Source organism: Armigeres subalbatus, chromosome 1, assembly GCF_024139115.2.
Source record: "Armigeres subalbatus isolate Guangzhou_Male chromosome 1, GZ_Asu_2, whole genome shotgun sequence".
Classification (NCBI taxonomy): domain Eukaryota; kingdom Metazoa; phylum Arthropoda; class Insecta; order Diptera; family Culicidae; genus Armigeres; species Armigeres subalbatus.
Genome location: NC_085139.1, coordinates 155181894 through 155207669, shown reverse-complemented (window position 1 = coordinate 155207669; position 25776 = coordinate 155181894). Strand labels below are relative to the sequence as shown.

The 25776-nt window shown below is 38.9% G+C and overlaps 1 protein-coding gene across 1 annotated transcript; it reads left to right on the top strand.

Annotated features, from left to right (window-relative positions):
* The first annotated feature begins 476 nt into the window (after window positions 1-476).
* On the top strand, window positions 477-25565 carry LOC134207696 (nidogen-like). Its single transcript, XM_062683505.1, has 5 exons — window positions 477-676; window positions 24027-24173; window positions 24246-24644; window positions 24775-24920; window positions 25109-25565. The coding sequence occupies exons 1-5, from the start codon at window positions 547-549 to the stop codon at window positions 25316-25318; spliced, it is 1032 nt and encodes a 343-aa protein (XP_062539489.1). The 5' UTR covers window positions 477-546; the 3' UTR covers window positions 25319-25565.
* The last annotated feature ends 211 nt before the right edge of the window (window positions 25566-25776 follow it).

Here is a 25776-nt window from a genome sequence, read left to right as displayed (position 1 = left end):
GATTGGATTGGATTGGATTGGATTGGTTGGATTGGTTGGATGGGTTGGATTGGATTGGATTGGATTGGATTGGATTGGATTGGATTGGATTGGATTGGATTGGATTGGATTGGATTGGATTGGATTGGATTGGATTGGATTGGATTGGATTGGATTGGATTGGATTGGATTGGATTGGATTGGATTGGATTGGATTTAGATAGAATAAATTGAAACAATTGATTGATTAAACATGAAATATTATTTGATTAGGATGAGTTTTTAATATTATGAGAATTAAACAAACAAGAGTTTTCGTTTGTAAAATAATTCAATTTTCAGTACAATTGCATTGCAGTCACTGTCCAATAGCCTCTCCACAAGGTGTCCGCGCGCTTCTGCCTGCATGATTGAAGAGCATTCTCACTCTCGCTCAATGGGCGGCATGTACCACCCAACTTGAGCACAAGGGGAGTAACGCTTTTCAGTACGCTATTAGATTTCGACCGGTAATGTTGTTGATTCACCGCGGCGCGCATCGCGTATCTTCCCACAATCGAATAAAATATGTTGAGTGGTAGCAAACCGTACATGCGCATCTATGACAACGGTCTATTGCTAGTGCGGTTCACAACAGTGGCCTTCTTGGTCACCAGCGCGGTCCGGCCTACTGCGTTGGGACAAACTTTCGTCAGACGTAAGTGTCCAAGCGTGACAACGGAAACGACTCACGGTCCCATGCACGGCTCGCTCGTTGCTCCATTAATGACCAATCTAAAATTCACGATTAAACGATCATCCGCATTGCCGACATAGAGAACAATTGCTGAACCGTTCTACAATTTGGGGCGAATCACGATGCTACAAGAAGAACGGCATAGTAATCACAGGGATCCATACACATAGAAGCAAAATAGTGCACTGTAAACATGATTGATGAATAGTTCGAGTGCAATGTGCTGATTTTTGGCGCGTCGGCCTTCACCGTTAGTCAGAAGATGTGGTCATTTTTTACGATGACGCTGTTGCTAAATGAAACCCATAGGCACTTGCGGCGCATTACAGAGGGCTTCACCGTCTGCGGTAGTGATTCTGTTCTCTCGGTATGGATGATTTGAAGTGGATTAAATATAACTGATCTTGTGGCTGGCCTACTTCGTTTTGTTCGTTTGCGTGTAACTGCTTTGGCATTTTAGGAACATTATTGGGTACGTGGGGTAAGCAATATAAAAACGCAAAGGATTCCCAGAGAGAGCGAGTAACAATGAAAAACGAAATTGAAAGTGAAGCATTCAAAAAATCAATACTTAGCGGAAATCGTCTCACTTCGAACGAAAACCAGGTTCGTTGTTTAGCTCGGAAATTTACAGCACAGGAATCAAATTAGGTGTTTGATAGACAGCCAAACGGCATTGTTCGATCCAAAGGGGTGCGTATAAATCCAAACAAGGCGTGAGAATGTGACAATGACCGTCAACTTCTCCCATAGTAGAGCAAATGGAACTGCTTCGATATGGCACAGTGCAGTCAAATTAGCATTTTTTTTAGAATGGGTACGGTTCACTGCTGATTTACGAGCACCGCATATTTCAGCGTGTGCTTTACGTAATTTGTGCGAAGAATGATCGGAAGTAGCGTATTTCATTTCATGACAAATTGTGTTTGTGGCACGTTCATTCTCCTATCATCAGCCACATAGCTAGCCACATCATATTTGTCATGTTGACTTTTCATCAGTAGTTTATTCTACGTTCAAATGGCAAATTTGTTACGTTACCTTATTATCCTGATTGCACTTTTCTTGTCGATGATGCGAGTAACATGCTAGAAATTCGTACGCACTGTTTATTCAATTATAAAGTGGACAGCGTTGATATATTGTTGATATGAGGTGATATATTTATAATTTCTCTATTTGTAATATTGACACGTTTGATTTCAATAATATTTAGGGTAGGTGGGGTAAAACGGACAGGGTGGGTAAAATTGACAGGCGTTTGAGCTAAATCATTACAAATTTGGCACCCTATCAAGTGAATCTTATTGCTTGTTTCAAATTATGAATACGACATGTTTTACTACATCCAAATTATGAAAACTATTCTATTTATTAATGATTTCATGCAAGCTATGGCTGAAATACCGTAGTGATTTAATTTTTATGTATGGTATTTAAGCTATGCAGGACAACGTCTGCCGGGTCGACTAGTTTGAAATAATTGTTGAAACATTGATATTCGTCGTTTTGAGCAAATTTTCAAATGAAACTGAAGCCTACGCGTGGCACTTTTTTGCCAATATTTTCTAATTATGCACAAAATTTATTAAGAGATTTTAATAATATAACCCTTATCAAGTTTTTTTTTATCAATCTTCTCAAAAAATTAAAACTAAATTATTAAAAATGTTTATTGAAATATTGTTTCTTATGTATTTTACTTTATAGTGAACATTCATGTTTCAAGAAAATGCAAGTGTTAGTTTGCCGAAATTTCAACCTAAAATGCATGTCACTCCGATTGCTTATTGTTCATCATACTACCAGTGTGATCAAATAATTCTTAATTCTCAATCATTGAGCCCTCCAGCGCTAGCAAACTGATTTGCGAATTTAAAAGAATTTATCCCATCTGATTCTTTATGTCTCATTGGCAGCAAAATAAAATTTCTGTGAAGGATTAAAAATTTTTCAAAAAAAAAATTAGGAAATTGCCAAAAAAGAAATCAGGGTACAAATATAAAATTTCCACAAATAATGTTAAATTTCCATAAACAATTAAGAACTTTCAACAAAACAAAAATAGCACATTTAAAAGCAAAAATTGCAATTATAAAAGAAGAATTTTCTATAAAGAAATCAAAATGTTCCACGAAAAAAACCCAGATTAATTCACACACACACATACATACACACTAGGCCAATTTTTCCAACTAAATCTACTAAAAAGTCATAGAATAAGCACTCTAAACATCCTAGTATCAATGACAAAGCGGTATATAATAGCCTAAAGAAGCTATTACCGACTAATGCTTCTATTATGTGGAGTAAAATTGATGCATTCATCTCGTTTGACGCACCTTTAAATATCCATGGGTTTGCCTGAAAATTGGTCAGTAGACTCCATTTAAGATACTCATTGAAATTTAAATCTGGAATACTTTTCAAAATGGTGAACAGGTCTAATACACTCATGCAGGCATCTCCTCAGTCAGTTCGTCTGTATATGAACTAGGGGTCTCCGGGCCTTCTAATCTAATCTAATCGAACACAAACGCAGCCAGTACAAAGAAAGCATCCTGGAAAATATTGAGTTAGATGACGCCCAATAATTTTTCTTGTCAATATTGAGGCTCACAGCATACCAGTGATATGACATAAACTTCAAAGCGGCCAGGCCCACTGCGTTGTGTTTGCCGCAGAGATGATTCTTCGAGATGTATCGTGTTCAAGTAGTCACTTCAACCTGATACATATCACGAATCTACAGGGGTTGAAGGATGCGTGGACATACCGTACCATACGCACCGTGTTCTTTTTAAGTTCTTATTTTGGTAGTTGAATATAAATATGAAGTGAAATAAATGTTACATGGCAGGATGTGAAGCTTTTATTCCTGGGATGTTTTGTAGTGTACTAGGAAAATGTTAAATCTTGAAAATATGAAGGTACATAATTCAGTAATAAATATATAAAAGTAATAAATATATAAATATATAAAAGCATGAAAACATGCTAATTTTATAAAATGAAAATAAGAAACATACAAATATAATGTAATAGGAGAATAAAAATTGTTATATGTAAATATAAAAATATGAAAACATGAAATTGAAAAATGAAGATACAAAAATATGAATACAAAAAAAACATAAAAACATGAGAATATTAAAATATTGAAAATTTTAAATATAAAAAGTGATAATAAAGAATAAAATTTTGAAAATATGACGATATGAAGATCTGAAAATAAGATAATATAAAAATATTAAAAATATATAACATGGAAATATGAAAGTATAAAAACATATGAAACGGAAATTTGAAAATATGGAAATATGTAAATATGCAAATTATATATGAAAATACAAAATATATGGAAAAAATTTAATATATGAAAATGCAAAAGACTAAAATATGGAATTTGAAATTAAAAAATACAAAAGTATAAAAATATGATCATATACAAGAATAACAAATTTGAAACATGAAAATATAAAAATATAAAAGCATCATAATGTGAGCATATAAAAGTATAAAAATAGGAAAAACATAAGTGTTCGGATACGATTTGAAAATTCTCTGCAGCGGTCACCTCTTCAGTGTACGCAGCTCAAAGCTGAAAAAATTATTTTATTAGTTTCAATGGCATTATAGAAATCATTCATCTTACATTTAGTTTTCCTCGTAACGATCTACCCGAACTATCTTCAGCGACGTGTCAGTTATGCAATACACAGTATCTACAGGTAGGTGTTGAATCGGTAAGTATTCCCCAGACAAGTAGGTAAATTATTTTATCATTTATCTCGTCTTCTACACATATTTACCTTACAATTATCCTGAGCAACTAGACAATGCCAATTTACTGCACACAGTTAAATTCAGAGTGGGGTCCTGAAGATAAACGATTGAGGTTACATATTTATTGTTCCCAGTGCCACTCTAACTATACAGTTCAAATTCACTTCTGCTAGCTAATCATACTGAAAATTCAACACAATATTACCTTAATTCGTAGTATTTCAACGTAATCATGGGATTTAGGACTAAAATTACTTTAAATAAATCTGCTACTCACAATCGATTTTAGGAAATGTGATTCGTCACGATGACAACTTAGACTGACGTTTAAGGTTTGTTCTTCAAAGGGCCGGACCGGCGACGTCCTTACTACCCACTTTCCCAGTGTTGCCAGGCGCTGCAACATTCTCCGACCCGTAACGCATTTCCGTCTCTGCAGGTAGCTCTGCGTTACCATTTTCCTGTACTTGCAGTACTGCCAACTTGGATACCGGTCGTCGCATTAATCCGCCCTTAGTTTGTACCATTGCTTGACGAACCCGACCGTCTCTTCCCGGAATCACTGACAATATCCGTCCTCTTGTCCAACCGTTGCGTTGCCCTTCATTTACAATTAGTACTAAATCGTTCTCCTTCATGTTCTCCGCCTCCTCGAACCACTTAGTCCTGTTAGCGATTATGGGGAGGTATTCCCTTATCCAACGCCGCCAGAATTGATCTACCAGTTGTCTGGCCATTTTCCAGTTCGTTCGAGTGACTTGCATTGACTCTGATAGCTTCACGGGAGGTTGGTTGACACCACTGGAGCTCAGAAGAATGAAGTGGTTTGGAGTGAGCGCTTCTTGATCGATGTGATCTATCGGGATGGTTGTTAACGGCCTAGAGTTCACTATGGATTCGGCTTCCGCGATGACTGTCAACAGGGTTTCATCATCCGGGTTACGACTGCTGCACAGTGATCCAAGTGCTACTTTAACGGACCTTACGAGACGCTCCCATGAGCCACCGAAGTGTGGTGCCGACGGTGGATTGAAAACCCATTTGGTAATCGAGTTGGTGAAGGTCTCCGCTAGATCAAGTCCGATTGCTTTAATTTCGTCTTGTAGTTCTCGACTGGCCCCCTGAAAATTCGTTCCGTTGTCCGAATAAACTTCAATGGGCGAACCACGACGTGCCACGAATCGACGAACAGCCATCTTGCATGACTCAGTAGACAAAGAATGCACTACCTCTAGATGTATTGCCCTAACAGTGAGGCACGTAAACAAAGCGACCCAACGTTTAACACAGCTGCGTCCGACTCGAACCTGAATAGGCCCGAAATAATCCAAGCCTACGTACGAAAATGGCCGCGTCATAGCAGCCATGCGCGACATTGGTAGGGGAGCCATTCTTGGGGTTGCTGGCTTTGCCTTGCGGACCCTGCATGTTTGGCATTCTTTCATTACTTGGCGGATTACTGTGCGCAGGTTTGAAATATGGAACCGTTGACGCACCTCGTTGTGTACCGTCGCATTGTTGGCGTGCAAATATCGCCGGTGATACCAATCAACGATCAGCTTAGTGAGGGGGTAATGACGTGGCAAGATAATTGGATACTTGAAGTCGTACGTGACGTATGGGATAGCACCGATACGACTGTCAACTCGCAACACTCCGCTCTCGTCCAAGAACGGTGACAGTTTGTAGATAGGGCTAGTTTTCTCTACATATTTCTTCACATTCTTTCGTGATTTCAATACTGCTACTTCTTCTGGATACGCCAACGCTTGTGCTGTGCGAAACAGATCGTTCTCTGCCTTCCTTAATTCCTCCTGCTTCAGGTGACCCTTCGTGGGTGTTTGCTTCTTACTCTTCCGGTAACAGTTACCAATATAGCGACAAACATAGGCAGCCGTTCGCAATAGACGTTCCCACTTGGAAAAATTGTCAAACTGGTACAAACTTTCGATTCGTAATTCATGATGTACCAAACAGGGTCGTATTTCTTCATCCGTGTCTAGTGAAGCAGTCTCTTTCTGTTCTGGCCATTGTGACTCAGAGGTAAAGGAAATCTGGTCCCCGGAACCAACATGACGTACCGTCAGTACTGGGACCTTTCCCCCACTTGGTTGCTTCGTCAGCAGGGTTGTGTTGTGTAGGTACATATCTCCACGCATTAGCATCTGTCTTACTCAAAATCTTCCCAACCCTAAATGCTACGAACTGGCGGTAACGCCGATGGTTTGATTGAATCCAGGCCAGCGTTGTTCTTGAATCGGTCCAGAATATTCGCCGATTAATTGGAAGGGTGTGGTACTCCACCACCGCTTTCGCAAGTCTAGCACCAAGAATTGCACCCATCAGCTCCAACCGAGGCACAGATAGAGCTTTCAATGGTGCAACCTTTGCTTTCGCCATTACGAGTGTGATATACACCTTACCATTGACCATAATTCGGAAATAGGCCGTACAAGCATAAGCTTCTTCGCTCGCGTCAGTAAAAATGTGTAAATCCACTGAACCGATCTCAGAGGCAGAAACGCCTGGGAAATAGACTCTGTTAAGCCTCATCTGACCGACTTCCTTAAACAACTTCGTCCACCTGGACCAGCGGGTACGGATAATGTCCGAGATTTCATCATCCCATTCCATTCGACTGCGCCAGGTGTCTTGAACAATCATTCTTCCTTGGATTGTGATGTGCGAAAGAACACCTTGAGAGTCGAACAAACTCATCACACACCGAAGAATGTTGCGCTTCGTCGGTGTAATCCCATCCAGTTGCAACTCGGCAGCGAAAGCCAGTGCGTCTTCACTCGGCAACCAAAATAGTCCCAGAACTCGTTCTGCTTCACTCTCTGCACCAATGTTGATGACCTTCGACTGGACTTTCTGTACCTCCCCGACTCGCTGTAGAACTGTATTGGAGTTAGAATGCCAGTTTCTGATCTCGAATCCCCCGCAAGAATGTATCTTCTTAACCTCCAACGCTACTTTGACTGCTTCTGCTTCCGTATCGAAACTGTCGAGGTAATCGTCCACATAATGCTTCTCCAGAATTGCTTTCGCTGCCTCTGGAAACTCCGCTTCGTGTTCTCTCGCGTTCATATTCTTTATGTATTGGGCTTGGCACGGGGAGCAGGTGGCTCCGAAACTACCAACATCAATGACAAATGTCTTCACCGGCTGTGACGGGTGTTCTCGATACAGAAAACGCTGACTGTGTACGTCTTCTTTGCGAATTTTGAATTGGTGGAACATTTGCTTCAGGTCTCCACAAATCGCCACTGGCCGCTCACGGAATCTGCACAATACCAAAGCAAGAGGAGACAACAGATCGGGTCCCTTGAGCAGCATAGCGTTCAACGATATACCTCCCACTCTCGCCGCTGCATCCCAGACTAGCCTAATTTTACCCGGCTTCTTCGGGTTTCTCACGGCTCCTAAGGGTAGATGCCACACTCTGTGAGGATCTACTGATTGCATTTCTTGAAGTGTTGCTTCGTGTATATAGCTATTTTCAAGATATTCATTAATCTGTTGACGCACGCTGGCCTGTAATTCGGGATCCCTGTTCATTCTTCGTTCAAAACATTCTAGACGACGCATTGCCATAGGTAAACTGTTGGGAAGTTTCACTTGATCGTGTCGCCACAGAAGTCCCGTCTCAAATCTATTTGCTACACGCCTCGTTGTCTCTTCCAATATTCGACGGGCGCGCTTGTCCTCCTCTGACTCTGGTCCCTTGTCCGCCGAGACTCCTACGTTTTCCATCGTAAAATGTTTTTGGACGAGCTCGTGAAGCGCTTGATCAGCTTGGCAGTCACCTTGGCATTCGCAAGCGTGCAAAGTGAAGTTCGCTGTTTGTTTACCGTCAGTGGTGTATCCATAGATAGACCATCCAAGCCGAGTTTTGCTGGCTAAAGGGTCACCTAGGTGACCTTCCCGTAGATTCAGTGTTGCTATCAAGCTGGCATTATTTGATCCGATTAATATCCCGGGTGTGGCTGCTTCATAGCTGCTGATCGGTAAACCACGAAGGTAAGCATATCGTCGTGACAAATCTTCGTACCCCAAGGATTGCTTCGGAAGATTGAGATTGGCAACCGTCCTCGCGTCGTTCAAGGTGAACAATTTGTTTTTGCCTGCCCCAGAAATCTCCAGACAGATCCGCTGTGATTTTGGTTCCTGCCGAGTCACGTTGCTAGTCCAAGTTAGACAAAGGGGGAGGGGTTCGCCATCATCAATGCCTAAACGCTCTGCAACCGATTGATCGACTAAAGTCATGTCCGAGCCATCGTCCAAAAACGCAAAAGTCTTCACTGAATTCCCTTTCCAAAAAAGATTTACGGGTAGAATCCTGAACAGCGTAGATTTCTTGGTAGCATGATGTGCGTTCAACCCTTCTCGCGAGTTGTCGCCCTGCTTTGTTGAAGTATGCCTCCTTGGGTTGTTGCACATATTTTTGCACACCGGAATGCAGCAACTGATGGTGTCGTTGCTGACAGCCTTGTATGCCGCAATGCGTTTGCGACTTGCATGGTCGCCGGCCATGCTTTCCTAGACACGTACGGCAGAGATGATGATCCTGAACTGTCTTCCAGCGTCTGTCGGAATCCCACTTCTTAAATGATGCACAATCCTTCTTTTTGTGGTTAAGCCCATTGCGTGCCAAGCACACCATCTCCTTCGATTCTTTTTTGTGTCTTCTTCTTGCTTGCCCTCCTTGTGTGATTCACACACAACGTGAGCGTTGAGAAAGTTTCTATCTTTACTCCGCTCTCCTTGGCCGGACCGTGACTGCTTATTGTCTGTACTGATGGTAACTTCCGAGGCTGCTGCTACCAACATAGACATATACCCCGCAAATGTTCGCAAATCAACTGCCGCAAACTGTTGTTTATACAGCGCCCAATTTAGACGCTGCTGAGTCGGAATCTTCTCAACCAGCTCCCGCAATAGAACTGGATTGCATAGGTGCGCCAATTGTCCCGTTGCTTCAATGTGGTCACACAAATTCTGCACCACCATCCCGAAAGTGATAAGCGTCTCCAACCTATCTGCCTTTGGAGCTGGTGTGTCGCGAACTTTGTCTAATAGCGTTTGAATAATCAGCTCCGGTCTTCCGTATAGCATATAGAGAGTAGATATGACTTGGGGAACGCATGCCGGTAGAAGTAAGCGGCTCTTTACAGCTTCAAACGCTTTCCCTTGCAATGACCGCTGCAACCGAGCCAAGTTCTCTACATCAGAGTAACCGCATGCATTTGATGAGTTTACATAAGCACTGTAAAATAGCGGCCAATCCTCTGGATCTCCACGGAATATTGGAAGGTCTCTTGGCATGACCTGTCTCGCCATCAGCTGATGTTGCGTCGGACTCATAACATACGGTAATTGCGCCACCGAAGCGAGATTTGCTGGCGAATGTAGTTGGAAAAAGTTCGGAGCTGATTCCATTCTTGGAGCATTCGGGATCATTGGCAACCCGGTGTAGAATGATGCCTGCGGGACCGACGCTGTTGGGATTGTGGAACACGCGGTAACAACGTTAGTCACATTACCCACCATCGAAGGAACTGGAATGCCGAATGAAGATGTCGAAAATGGTTGTGGAAAAACCCCTCGAAACTGCGTGTTCACTGACGTAAGAGGGGACGACATCGCCTGTGGTGGTTGAATCGGACTTGAAAAACTATTTGTCGAAGTAGCCAATCCTCCATGAATCATTGAGGACAAAGGCGGATCAGATACATTATGATTTACAAATCCCGCGGACGTCGGAGGGGAAATACTGTTAGGCACAGGAAGGACTGACGATATTGTGTTTGCTCCCGAGAATGCAGGGGTCAGAGAAATGCTACTCATCTGCTCGACCATCTTCCCTAACCAGTCTCCTCCCTTATCGACCCCAACCACAGAGGAATGCTCGTTAAAACTACTTGACGATGAACCATAAACGATCTCATGGATGGCTTTGTCTGTTATGTGCCCTAGCATAGCCTTCTTCTTTTCCATTTCCCTTCTATTCACGTCTTCTATCTGTTGTTCTAACATTACACGTTGCTCTTGAACCCACATGAGACTTGCTCGCGCTTGCTCTGTTAGGATTGACTGACCTTGATTGGTTGTAGTTACCGTCGGCAACAGTCTCGGGAATACCGTCGATGTCGTGGCTGGACGTACTTCTGCTGTAGACAGTGGTAAACCAGTGCCCATCGAGAATGACTTCATTGTAGATGTGGAAGCTGTAGCCTGTGCTGGATTTGATACGCCTACGGTTGATGTAACGACTTCGTTGTTGGATGTTACGACTGCTGGAACATCGTGTGCATTCACTTCGCCGATCCTTGTTGATGACGGTAGTGCAGAACATAACGCGCACATCCAACTTTCGTTGGCCACAGCCGAAGTCACTCCCACGCATTGGTAATGAAACCACTCCTCGCAAGCGGCGCAGAACACCATGTCGTCTACGTTGTTTGACCTGCGGCAAACCTTACAATCGTGCCGATCTGATTCTGGCATGTTTCTCGGAAAATTAAGTCCTGTGTAACCAACTCCAGGCGCTGAGGTAAATCTTTGAGATTTGTTCGGATACGATTTGAAAATTCTCTGCAGCGGTCACCTCTTCAGTGTACGCAGCTCAAAGCTGAAAAAAATATTAGTTTCAATGGCATTATAGCAATCATTCATCTTACATTTAGTTTTCCTCGTAACGATCTACCTGAACTATCTTCAGCGACGTGTCAGTTATGCAATACACAGTATCTACAGGTAGGTGTTGAATCGGTAAGTATTCTCTAGTCAAGTAGGTAAATTATTTTATCATTATTCTCGTCTTCTACACATATTCACCTTACAATTATCCTGAGCAACTAGACAATGCCAATTTACTGCACACAGTTAAATTCAGAGTGGGGTCCTGAAGATAAACGATTGAGGTTACATATTTATTGTTCCCAGTGCCACTCTAACTATACAGTTCAAATTCACTTCTGCTAGCTAATCATACTGAAAATTCAACACAATATTACCTTAATTCGTAGTATTTCAACGTAATCATGGGATTTAGGACTAAAATTACTTTAAATAAATCTGCTACTCACAATCGATTTTAGGAAATGTGATTCGTCACGATGACAACTTAGACTGACGTTTAAGGTTTGTTCTTCAAAGGGCCGGACCGGCGACGTCCTTACTACCCACTTTCCCAGTGTTGCCAGGCGCTGCAACAATAAGAATATGGAAAACATAAAAATAATATAATATGATAAAATTATAAAAATATGACAATACAAAAATACAAAATATAAAAGTTTAAAAATATTAAAACATAAAATATCAAATAAGAAGGTGTAATGTTGAATTTACGTACTTTGCACTCCGCAAGACGCTCCGATCGAATAGAGTTCGCCGCCGTACCAAACTGGCTATCTACAAAACGCTTATTAGACCGGTAGTTCTCTACGGACACGAGACTTGGACGATGCTCATGAAGGATCAATGAACACTGGGAGTTTTAAAAAGGAAAGTGCTATGGTAGGGTGCAGTTGGCGGACGACACATGGAGGAGGCGAATGAACCACGAGTTGCATCAGCTGTTGGGAGAACCATCCATCGTTCACAACGCGAAAATCGGAAGACTGCGGTGGGCCGGGCACGTAGCCAGAATGTCGGACAGTAATCCGGTAAAAATGGTTCTCGACAACGATCCAACGGGAACAAGAAGGCGAGGTGCACAGCGGGCAAGGTGGATCGATCAGGTGGAGGACGACTTGCGGACCCTCCGCAGACTGCGTGGTTGGCGAAGTGCAGCCATGGTCCGAGCTGAATGGAGAAGTCTTTTATGTGCGGCACAGGCCACTCCGGCCTTAGTCTGATGATAAATAAAAATGTTGAATTTAAAGAAATATGAAAATATGATAATATAAAAACATAATAAAATAAAACTTTTAATACAGAAAAATAATATACATAAAAGTGTAAGATTTGGAAGGTATAAAATACGTAACTACAAAAATATGCAAATTATAAAAATATGGAAACTTAAAAAAATAAAATGTAAAAATATGGAAAATAAATAGAGTGAAATATGAAAAATAAGTATAATGAAATATGAAAAATAAATAAACTACTATAAATTATTTCGTGGACTGGAAACTAGTGATACTCATGTTTCCTTTGAAATCTCTGTCCAGATTGTTATCAGAAATCAAGGTGGGTGTAGTCCTTAATTTCAATCTATGAGAAAAGTGACAAAAGCATTAGAATAACTATTCCTGGCCACGCTTATCTGTACCGTCACTAGGGAGAGAAGGAATAAGTACCACGGAGTTGGATATTGGGAAGGTATTCGTTGGGTCAGGATGTGCCTGTAGCTGGCAATTTGACCATGGTAGAACTTACCCCGTAACACACCACGAAGAGGTATCTACCCAGCGTTACGGGTAGAACTAGGGGTCTCCGGGCCTTCTATCAAAAATTGTTTTTCGGAGTAATCCTATAGTCTTTCGGTACAAATTTAAACAAACAAAAAAAATACAATATTTCCATACATAAAGTAATAACAAGAATAGACAATTGCAAAATTTTCCACAATTTTTTTTTTTAAGTTTTCCACAAAATAATTATTGAAAAGCAATAAAAAATAATAAAATTTCCATAAAATATCAAAAAAGCAATAATTGATAAAATTTTCCATGAACTCTAAACGCTTTTAAAAGAGAAGTCATCTATGGAAAAATGCTCAGTATTATTGCTTTTTATATTTCTTTGTGAAAAAATGCTGTTTATTGATTTGTTCGTGGAAAATTTTTAGTTTTTTGTGGAAAAAAAATATTTTGTGGAAATTTTATAATTGTTTATTGCTAATATTGATTTATTATGGAAATTTTGTATTTTTTCCATGAAAAATTTTGATTTCGTTATGGAAAAATCTGCTTTTGTAATTGCAGTTTTTGCTTTTAAAGTTCTGATTATTTTTGTTTTGTCGAAATTTTTAAACTTCTTTGTGGATTTTGCATTATTTGTGGAAATTTTGTATTTATTCATTGCTCATACACTGATTTCTTTATTGGCAATTTCCATTTTTTTATGGGAAATTTCTATTTTTTAGGGGGAGTTTTTATTTTATTCTATCTTATCTTTCCACTCATTTGCCCAAAAATCATTTGACTCCAAAGAGCGTTTAAAATAAGATGGGGCACAATTTATAGTTCACGGAGTATCCAGGGCCAGGGCTGCCCAACGTCACTTTTCCAGATTACGGCAGTACAACATGATGCGTCAGTTATGGCCAATTGAAGCTTGTTGAAGCCTAATATGGCAAAATTATTAAATGACTACAGCGCCACTAGCATTCTAGTACTTATGCTTCTGATGGGGAACCCAACCAACCATCCAATTCCAAGTGATTTTTATTTATTTATTTTCCACCGTCTCGAAAGTATTAAAGTTGTCGGAAATGGAAGCAGAATACGGAGATTTGCGGTATGTTGAAAACAGTTCATCCAAATCTGTTAAATATGCTGGTAAAATCGAACACTTGAATAGAAACTTTCAAACCTATCCGCTGATTTTCCTGAACACAGTAATGGAATTATCATTTTCTCAACACCAATTGGCGAAACTAGCCCCGATTCTAGGAGGGATAGATAACTCTTTTGTCTTTTTGACTTTTTCAGTGATTCATTATGCTATATGTTGAAAATTGATATCACAGCTAGCTAACTTTTCAAATCCTAGGGGGCCTGAATATTTTCTAGGGATGGCCAAGCCCCCCCCCCCTTATTTACGCCGATGTCAACAACGTTTACTGATGTGAATAATGAAGCAGAAATGTTTCAGAAGAAACATCAATATTCATTATCTGACGAAAACTAGGAATACTGCTTGCGAAATTCGGTAACAGATTGTTACAAAGTTGCCATCAATTCTAGGAACTTTTTTTCAAATAGGCGTAATTGTATTTGACCTTGGAATTTGAAGAAAAAAAACTAATGCTCTCTCTATTCAGAATATTTTGATCAACAAAATCATTTACGGCTGTATTAAAAATGCCTAGAATTCCAGGTTTCTAACAAAATTTTCGAAACAAAAGTGAAAATTAGCAAAAAAAAAGTTCAAACTCAACAAAATCGTGTTCAGTTTTTCGCTAAAGAATTTTCGGCCATTCTGGAAAATAATCCTGTTATTTTGAAAATATGTACCGAATATTATCAGGCCCGACAGCAGGTGTTAATTCTGAAAATTGGCCCGTGGTTTGAAAAGGTTGGGCAGGTCTGACTCTATGCGAAGATTGTCAATTTACTGTTCCTAACAATGGATAACACAAGGCAGGATTTTTCAGGCGTTGAACTGGGTTGGTTTCAACTTACGATTGATTTTAATCGTTCATAAGTTTTGAGACGTTGATGAAATTATAATACACTTTCGTTCATAATTTCATGTGACCCTAAGTAGCAGGCTGCGTTGACGCGGCACGGTGCACAGTGGCGGGCCCTCATACACATCCCGGACAAAACCTGAGATTGCGTTCAAAACTTCACCACAGTGTGATTTTGAAACGTTGAATTTATTTTGAGGTTAAAATGGTTGTCCGACATACTTTATGTTATCCAAGGGCTTCCGAGAGCCCAGGCCCTAGGATCTGGAATAAAGACAGCGTCCTCATTCTAACATTGCACCAACCAATTTCCCGCTTTGACGCAGCTATGCGCAATTCACCACTCTAACCACCGGAAAGTAGTCAAACAAATAGATTTTAATACATAATACCAGATATTTTCGAATCTTTCCCAAAAAAGTATAGCCATACATATTTGTTTGGGAGACACTTTACGGTATGAACTTCAACAAGACACTAAAAATGTAATTTACAAGCTACAATCAAAAAATTTTGAAACTGGCTCATTCAATATATATGTTAAATTTAAAAAAATATTAGGCTCTTAAAATAGGGTAACCGTACCCTTAGTGGAGGTAGCACCAATAGTGGAAGTAGTGGAGTTTAAATGAGATTTATCATATTTATAGGCTTTGCGATGGTTTCAGTTGATGCGTCGTGCTTTAAATATCCTGTTAAATGCAACCTACTTTAAGATTTCGCTTGAAAAACTATTGAAAACAATGATTTTCCTTAACAAAATTGACTCCCTTGCACCTATAGTGCACTATGGGGAATCAGGTGGCGGAAATTAAAAAATTCGACTTTCTCTGATTCGTAATTCAAGTTGACCTACTAAATGCTAATGCTTTGGAGCATTAAACCCCAGCATATCAGCACTCTAAGCCATATGGTTATCAAGATATAGGCATTAGAGCCAGACAGTTTTTAGTTCTTGAAAAATCAATGCATTATTCAACTGTCAATATCTTCGGCTACAGTAGCTCTTTTCCAACTCTTTAAAAAGTTTCTGAAAGCTTGTTTCATGGACTTGCGAAGAACGGGTTAGGTAGTGAAACATCCGAAAATGACCCGAAGAAAAAAAAAATTTCATACAAAAAGTTCCATACAAAAAAAGTTTCTCAAAGTTTCGCTTAGCGACTACCACTACGACTTTCTTTGGACCTCCCAGAAGGCATTAAAACAAATTCCAGCTGCTTATGGCTGCAAATCTGGGATTCCGATCACTTTTTCGAAAAAAAGTCATTAATTTTGAAACATTAAATGTAATTATTTTCATAATAACAATATACTCTTGAGGGTTACGAAAATACTCTAGGCTTCATTTGAAATTATTTCATAAAAAGTAAAATTTTGATATTAATTAAAATCCAATATGTGAATACAAGAAGCAAAAATGTCTGTACCTAAGGACATCTTTCGATAATTATTGGTATGTACCTAGGTGAAATAAATAAACAGAACATTTATGAATGTCTATCTGAGTGCATAGTGAGCTGTGATTGCGAAGGTAAATCGTGTGAAGTGTTTGTACTTATTATTTGGTGAATCATGAATTATAGGCAACTCATTGAAGTATTTAAAGCTCACGAGGGACGTCAGGTAGATCGCGTTGAAAAAGCTTTGGAATATATCTGCCAAAGCTTCGCTGTGGATAAACAAAAAAAGAGTCAACTCCATACAAAATTGAAAAATCTGCATTTGAAATTTGAAAAAAAAATGGCAGGCCGCATCCCGGTCCAAAACTTACTTTGACTCATATAATGAGGAATGGATATAATTATTCATTCACCAGCACCACTTGGAATGTTGGCTGAAGAAGCAGCTGAGTGTCAACACAAGCACTTAAAAAAAAGTCGGACTCATCATGCCAGGAAAGCCTCAAGAGAAGAAAATTTACATGACGTTTTCATTCGTGCTATGGACTCGTCGGATCCTTTGATAAGCTCCCTCCACTTAGGTAAGCGACTTCAAAATAAATCTAATCTGGAATATCCAGAAGATGTTCAAAGTTTTTTAGTGACTGAAACTTCTTGCAATACAACAGGTTCGAGTACAGAAAAATATACCATAGCAGATATTTTAATCGATCCTGAAGAAATAAATGATGATTTTGTTGAGGATGTTCATGTACATAATGAATAAATAAATGTTGTTGCAGTATACTTATATCTCTTGAAGCTTTTATTGCATGGAGTTCGTTTAGCTTTAATAGAGCTTTATATTGTATTCCCTTTACTTGTTTTACGGGTTAAGAGCCTGAACCAATCTGAAAAATCCTACAAAGACAACCTGTTACGTATGTAGATGCAATGGCCTGTATTTGACGGAGTCCTTGTGCAACTTAGAACATCTGTACAACTCAATTCACATAAAAACAGTATACAATTTTCTAGTTTGAACTCTACAGGTCTGCGCTGCAATAAAATACACATCCATAGACTGCTGTGTACATGAGACATTCGTAGATAAAAGGGATATATTCCATAGAAATCAAAGGTCTGTATTCTAGGGAGTTTGGAGACCTTAGAAGTAATAACGACCTGCAAAACAAGTATTTCACATCTTTTAGACAATAATCTACGATATAAGTGTGAAATATTGCAGAAATGAAATGAAAATATTTTCGGCCACCTACTTGTATGGAGCCGCCCCATAGTGTAGTGGTGCAACTGTACCAATAGTGGCGAGTCTCATAAGAAACCAATGGATAGCACCACTATAGGATCCAAAATTAATTTTTACCGCCACTAAAGGAACAGTGTACCCATAGTGGTGCAAGCAATATTTGGTAATTGTTGATGTTAAATGACATCTATCTCATTTTTGTTAGCAAATTTATTAGTCTATCTATTGACTATAATAATAAAGCAGTAAATTCCCCATAATTATCAATTTTAAAAATATATTTTCTTTTGAGGATCTACTAATACCTCAACTATTGGTACCGTTACCCTATATGAATACTTTGGCAACATAGTCAATTTAGCAACGGAACTAATCGCCTTTGTTGCGAAACGTTTTTATGTTTGTGAGAAATGTTATTAAGGAAATACTGAATAACAGTAAATTCAAGTTAACGCGTAAAAGAATAAAACTAATACCAATAATGAGCATTTTTGTTTTCTTTATAACGTTGCTTACAAATTTCTGATCGCTTCGCAGCAACAATTGTATTCTTGTTTAGGCATTTAATAAGGTCATCGAGTCGATTATATTTGAATAGTTAATGGGTGTAATATTTAACGTTTTATGATAAGTCAGTGAATGATTATGCTTTATGCTTTACGATTTATCGGGTATGCAGTTTAATGACCAGATAAAACGCTATATGTATTAATTGGATCCGACGTTTTAAAACCTTTTTGGTAGTTTTTCAATGGATGAAAATGGTTCAGCGTTCTAATTTTCGAAAAAAAAACCTTGAGTTGTCAATTTCTGAATGCCTTTATTCCGGGTTTAAACCACCCAGAGTGGAAATTAATTACTACGCTCTACGCTATTCTCCGATGAGTTCTTGGATGACCTACGAACCTTGAAAGAGATGATAAAACAGCCAGCGTGCTTCTATGAACCGGAGTGAAGCTATTCCGCTAGAAGTCACACACGAAAAGTCCATCGATACGCTGGTTGATCTTCTGCTTCTTCTTCAATGGCTCTACATTCCAACTTGAACTTGGCCTGCTTTTCAACTCAGTATTCTATTAACACTTCCTCAGTTATTGAAAGCTTTTCTATGCCCGCCATTGCGTGAGTATGTATCTTGTGTGGTATGCCCAGGGAGTCGAGAATGTTTCCAACCGGAAAACACCCTAGACCGGACCAAGAATCGAACTCGCCATCTTCGGATTGGAGACCCCTACGCTGGTAGATCCTTAGATCTATTCTTAGTTCTTAGATCACATAAACTGTCTATAAGGCTGATCTGCTCCTATAGGCGCAAACTCATGCATATATGTGAACTTTGTGCTTGAAATGACAGTATAACTATTGTAACTATTGTAAGTCACTCACCGATCCAACTGATCAGCTGAAACGTTGCTCGACCACTTCGAACAACTTCTTCAAGTTTTGATGACTTTTCCTAATTCGGATATAGGGAAAGGTTGACAATTCTCCGACGGCAGCAGTCAGGATTCCGCTCGGATCATCAAATGAGAACCATACTGCCATGCTTTGTATCCTTGAGCAAGTGAATGGAATTCAAGAGCGCCTCCATTTGGTACTGATTGACGGCAGAAAAGCCTTCAAATATCTGAATCGCGAAAAACTGTGGGACGTGCCTAGAAGCTAGGGTCTATACAAAATCCAGAGTCATAACCTCAAACTTCACCATCTCAGTCGAATCAAATAAGAAAGTTCTCGTGGTAATTTCTGTACAGTTCACAAAGCAATTTATAAGGAGTCCAAGATTTTTTATAGGAACTCCACCGAAAATGCCTGGAGGAATTTTCAAGAGATTTTCTTATAGAATTCCAGGAAACTACATTTGAAAATTTCTAAAGAAATTCTAAAATGAAAAATCAGTATTCCATTTTCTTTCAGGGAATCATCCTGAACACATCAGTTTTTCTTCCGACTCAAAAGTCGAAAGGAAAATTGTTTGAAATTTAAAAATAGATGGAAGTAAAATGCTCCCTCGACATTTTTGGTCTTGTTTGACGTACGGAATGGTATGGTTCGAAACCACTAACAAAACACCGCAGGGCTTTTGACTCAACCTTTGAAAGTTAATATATGGGCCAGACGTCTGGGGCTTTAGGACCTAGGATAGGATGTGCCAATCAGTCATTGAAAATCGTACCGATTCTCTGTCGAAATCATACCGGTTGCTGATTGGGTGAAAATGATTACTTCGATCGTAGGTATAAAATTTTCAAAAGCTTGCTGTTACCTTGGACAAAATTCATAAGTTTGTTTTTCGATTTCTTGGGTAAAATGAAATTTATGCTAGACTGCAAATGATGTATACATGATTCTCAAGGGTTATGCTAATTAAAAACACACTATCTAAAGCATTATTAACCAACTTTTTACCCATTTCACTCATCATTTTCAGATTCATCTAATTTCTTGCTTGAGCTGAGCTTGAGCTTAATTGACTGCTCGTAGTTGCTACTCCATTATGACCAGATCAGCTGTTCTTGCACAGGGAATAAACAGATGATACTTGGGACTAGCACACATCTTCAATGTACAAGTACTGGTGATCTCATTTGTTAGGTCATACTGGCGCCTGCCACGTTAGAATGCAAGTCAATGTAGGGAAGGGGGAGGAAATGATGATGCAATCACTCGCCCACTGTAAGCCGAATATACCTCTGCACTTGCCACGAGTTCATGCGGAATTTGTTGGAATTTTTGGGTTAGGTTCGAGAGGCAGAGGTCCGTCTTGGTTAACGAGCTGCCAATGTGATAGATAGGAGAAAGCAACTGATGGAATTTCTAATTGGATGTAGGAAACGAGCTCTACCTATCTATAGTTCATTTCCCATTCTAGCAGATTACTGTTAGAATACTCAAGTTGAAGGTATAGGAATAGTAATGGAAACGGTATGGAAGTCCATTTCCAGTTCTAGCGATTGCTAGAACATGAGAAATATAGAGAAAGATACAAAGTAGGATAATGGAACGGACCTGGGATTGAACCCACGATCTCCTGCGTATGAGGCAGAAGCAGTAGCCATATGACTACCAAGCCCGCTTACATTTTCAGACTCATCTAATTTCATGTAAAAACTTTTTTCTGATATTACGTAACATCTTTTATTACGTCCTTCGAATAATGGGACAAATGAATGAGAAAACATAAATTTTTACATAGGGGAACTGTTCCGTTTTCCATCTCACTGAGCATATATTCATCTCATCGCAAAACAAAAATACAGCACCAATCTCGTCGCTTCTTTTTGCTAACACGCGTGCTCACTGGTGAAAAAATCACAAAAATTCCAAAATCCTTTTCATTGCTTTGTTTTTTATGGGATGAAAATAGGAGCTATGAGATGAAGTGCCGAACCGTTCCCCTATATGGCTTGGCTTGGGTATGGTTAAATATTCAGAAGCACTGGCCACCTCCTCGTCGAAGCAACCGACTGAGGAAACAACAAGGCAGCCCCAATTCAATTATCACATTCTATCCTAGTTTAGTTTAGGACACAATTCTCATGTTTTTTTAAATGTTTTATGTTTTATGTTTTATGTTTTATGTTTTATGTGTTATGTTTTATGTTTTATGTTTTATGTTTTATGTTTTATGTTTTATCTTTTATGTTTTATGTTTTATGTTTTATGTTTTATGTTTTATGTTTTATGTTTTATGTTTTATGTTTTATGTTTTATGTTTTATGTTTTATGTTTTATGTTTTATGTTTTATGTTTTATGTTTTATGTTTTATGTTTTATGTTTTATGTTTTATGTTTTATGTTTTATGTTTTATGTTTTATGTTTTATGTTTTATGTTTTATGTTTTATGTTTTATGTTTTGTTTCATGCTCGATGCGCCAAATTTTCAAAAATATCAAAGTAGCTTTTTTCTGGAGGTATGCTTTGCTTAGGAGACTATCTGGCGCTTATTTTTCGTAGCGACCAAAAATAAGAGGAGGAGTAGATTTGTTTATGTGCAGTAAAATGCATACAACAAATATGCAACTGATATCAACATAAAGTAATAAACATTAGATTTCTAAAAACTAGTAACAATCATATTCTCCAGACGCGCGATTACATGTTTAGTATCATGCAGCATACATACTTGAGCAGTCATTTGTCAAATTACAATTCTCAGAAATGTTTGTCATTTTCCAACAGTATTGTATTTCCACCATCTCCAGACATTAAAAGATACAAAATTGAAGTTTTATTTTGAACTAGTTATATGTACCCGGTTTTGCTCGGAATTTCCAGTTTGACTAGCAGTTACAATCGGCAAATGATAAAAACTTATGGGGTCAACAGGGTAAATGTGTTTTGTTATTGATATTACATCATTTAATTAAAGAAGACAGACTTCACATTTGAAAGCATTGGCTGGTTTTCTAAGAATGGATCAAGCTCACCATCGCATTATTCTGAGAAAACGTTTATTTCTAAAGATGGAATCACATGCACCGATGCCTTATTCCAAGCTAACGCCTAGTTTTTAAAGAAATCAAACGCACCATTGCCTTTTCCGGACAAACGCATACTTTTGTAAAAGGGATCAATCCCACCATCATCGGGTTATATCAGGCAAATGCCTATTTCTAAATCTATTCTAAATCCTATGCCTACATCCATTGTTGCCTTATTCCGAGCAAATATCTACATCTGAAGAAGAAATTACATCTACCATCCAGAAGGAAACACATTAATCATTGCTTCTTATTGGACAAATTGTGATTTCGATGGAGGGAGCACAATTATCATTACTTTATACCAAATAGCGTTATATCAATTTTCCAAAATCAATCATCAAATCAATCAGTTTTCCACCATCACTATAATTGTGTTCCATATGTGTTGCATGTTTGGTAAAAATCGGCCAAGGGATTCAGAAGTTACACTAAGTTGATGGATAACAAAACAACACCCCTCCCTTTCCATCCATTCTTGCACTTGAAATTCGAAAGAGAGTTATATTCAGATTTTCAAAAGAACTTCCACATAAACAGATTTATGACAAACATCGTGTGCAAAAATCGACATAATCGCGATTTTTGCCAAATTGTATGTATCCGGAAAAGATTGTTTCGAATTGAACAACTAGAAGACAAACTGTTGCAGTGGGGTTGTTCGTCCGATGCTCAGCAAAGAAGCTCCATGATATCGTTGAAGGTTTCAGTTTAGTGATGAATCGATGTTTAACGTCATTGGAAGCGACGGAACACCTCATGTGCAAAGACCGGTTGGAAAACGTTTGGATCTACGATACTGTCAAATAATAGTCCGTAGGAGGCATGGTCGGATGATATTTCTTCACTAACAGCCTTGGTTCGATTCGTCAAATTGTGGATATTAGGGCTCGATTTACGCACAGCAACATACTTGAAGATGTTATAATGCCTTAAACTGAATGGTTGTTGGCTTTGAAAGCAATATTTCAGCAAACTAACGACCCAAAATACACCTCGACAATAATCGTTGGAATGGTTATCTCATATCTCAATCACTTGACCTTAACTCCTCGATAAACTTTTGTTTATATTTTTATTTAGATAAACTTTAATAAATAAAGTGTTTAAGTTTTTTCGCATTTTCCACAGACATTTGTTCGATAATATCGCAGATCAACGACCATAGAGGATTAGTTGCTTATCCAATACAGTACATATAAAATTTCTTTAATTTTGCTAATTTTGCATGAACAATGAACATCGGAGATGTTTTCCAAGTAAAAAAAATCATAAGAACTCATAACTTTCCTACCAATACAAAAATTTAAAAAATCCTCGAAATGATATTTGTTTGTGGAACTCTTCAGATTTTCCTCGGGGAATTTTATCAGGAAATGCTTTCAAATTTTCTCGGGAAATTCTACAGAATTCTTTTAGTGTTTTTGCCTTTCTCGTACAACTAAGTTGTACCAAAAGGCTATCATTTCACTCCGAAAACGAACTTTTTATAGAAGCCTCTGAGACCCATCGTATTATATACCAATCGACTCAGCTCGACGAGCTAAGCACATGTCTGTCTGTCCGTGTGTATGTATGTGTGTATGTGTGTGTGTATGTGTGTGTATGTGTGTGCACAAAAGCTATAAAAAACATTAGACAACTTTTCGTATAGTAATCCTTAACCGATTTTCTCGCAACAAGTTTTATTCGACAGGGGAGCCTTGTTGATCACTATTGAATTTTATAACGATCGGTCATTGCGTTTAAAAGTTATAAAGAAAATGGTACATCGGACCATAGAAACCCCATATAAGGTTGGTGTCTTAACTAAATGCGAGAAAGGCACCACCAACGCTAGGTGGATTAATCTGGGTTTTTTTAATGATTGATTGGAACCATTTCTGCCATCCACTAAATAAATGTTATATCTTTTGATGAGTAGGAACTCTGATTACTTACTAAATTCAGTCTACGGACATGTTATTATTGTGTAGCTTGTCATCACCCATACTGACAAATAAAATATTTCAAACCAATCAGGTACTGCAAGTGTTTGTCGAACAAACTCCGACTGCCCTCTGAACGCATACTGCGAACATTACAGTCCGCCGACTGGATTCGGTGTCTGTTCCTGTCTTCACGGCCACTTTATGCTAACTCAGAATAACACCCGAGAGTGCATCCGATGTAAGAATAAGACTCATTTTCGATTAAAGAAAAAAATCATTAAAATACCCTGATATCAAATTCCCTCCACAGTTGCCACTGCCATAGGCGATTTCTGCCAATACGACGATCAATGTCAATATCTGCTGAGCACCGACTCGGAATGTCGCGCAAATTCGTGCCAATGTCGCGAGGAAACTCATTACGTCGAGCGGGAGCGCAGGTGTTACAAGACCAGCTACCTTGGCCAGTACTGCCGACTGTCCAACAATTGCATCGGTGATGATACCTACTGCCGCGATGGCATTTGTGTGTGCGCCCTAGGTAAGCACCCGAACGCCGGAAGAAATCTGTGCCTACCGGATGTACACCTGGGTGAGAAGTGCTTCCGAGACGAAGAATGCATAACCGAGTACTCGCGCTGCGATGGCGACGAGTGTCGCTGCCGAGTCAGTCATATCTTGAATCAAGCTAGAAACCAATGTCTTCCAAGTAAGTAACTGGGTCAATCCCAATCCCACCAGGGCGGCAGATGACACCCACTGCCAATAATGGGTCGATTCTTTTGGGGTAATGATGCGTGACGCCCACACTGATGTACATTTGATTCCCCTCGTTTCAGTCGCCGGCATGCTGAACGATCTGTGCGAGGAAGATCTGCAATGCCTTCACAGGGTACCGTACTCGCGGTGCCACATCGGAACACAGCTCAATGGCGATCGCGTTGGCAGATGTACTTGCGCCAACGGTTACCACGAGATCGGTTACGTAAGTTTATTGATTCAATTCAATATTGTTCTTTTCAATCACTTTTATGGTGGTTTACATTGTTCCGAAGTGAACCTCTATTCTGGTATGGAAAGGGTTGGACGTTAATAGAAGTAGGAACAATCATGTCCTTGGACTATTTTTCAAATTAAATTAATAGCTGATAGATTTTTTTTTTTCATTTTTAGAAATGTTATCCCTCAGTCTATCTAAACGGTGTTTGCGAAGTTGACGAAAATTGCGCCATCAACCCGGACACCATCTGCATCAAAGAGCGATGTCGCTGCGCTGATCACATGATCGAAGTAGATGGACAGTGCTCTGCGGCATCCAGGAAGTTCCTGTTTTCGATCCAAATATTAGTTATTTTAGTTATGAATCAGTTTACGTTAAGTTAATTTAACAGAGATGTGTATAATTTTTACGGAATAGTTTCATTTATTTGCAACCATGTTACATTATTTTTAAAGTACCACTAATAGGTGTAAAAAACCCTGTAATGTGTAATTAAACAAGAAATACGATTAAAAGCAGTATTTGTCTTAATGAAAATATATTTTATCCAAAAACAATTTTTACAAAGCATTTTTACGAAGCACAATTGTGAATAGATAAAAGTTTTTAATAAAATTATTATCACGCTAAGTATAATTCATTTATTTCCATTGAGAAAGGCCATTATAGGATACAATTCTCTGTTCGTATCTCGTATCGTATCGTACTTATCGTGGTGGTCGCATCGTCAGATACAATCAGTCTTGAAAACCAATCTGTACAGCATTTGATTTTTGCGAAACATACGAAAGATGTTAACAAATTTTCGCATCAGTCGGAATTTATCAGACTGTACTCAGAA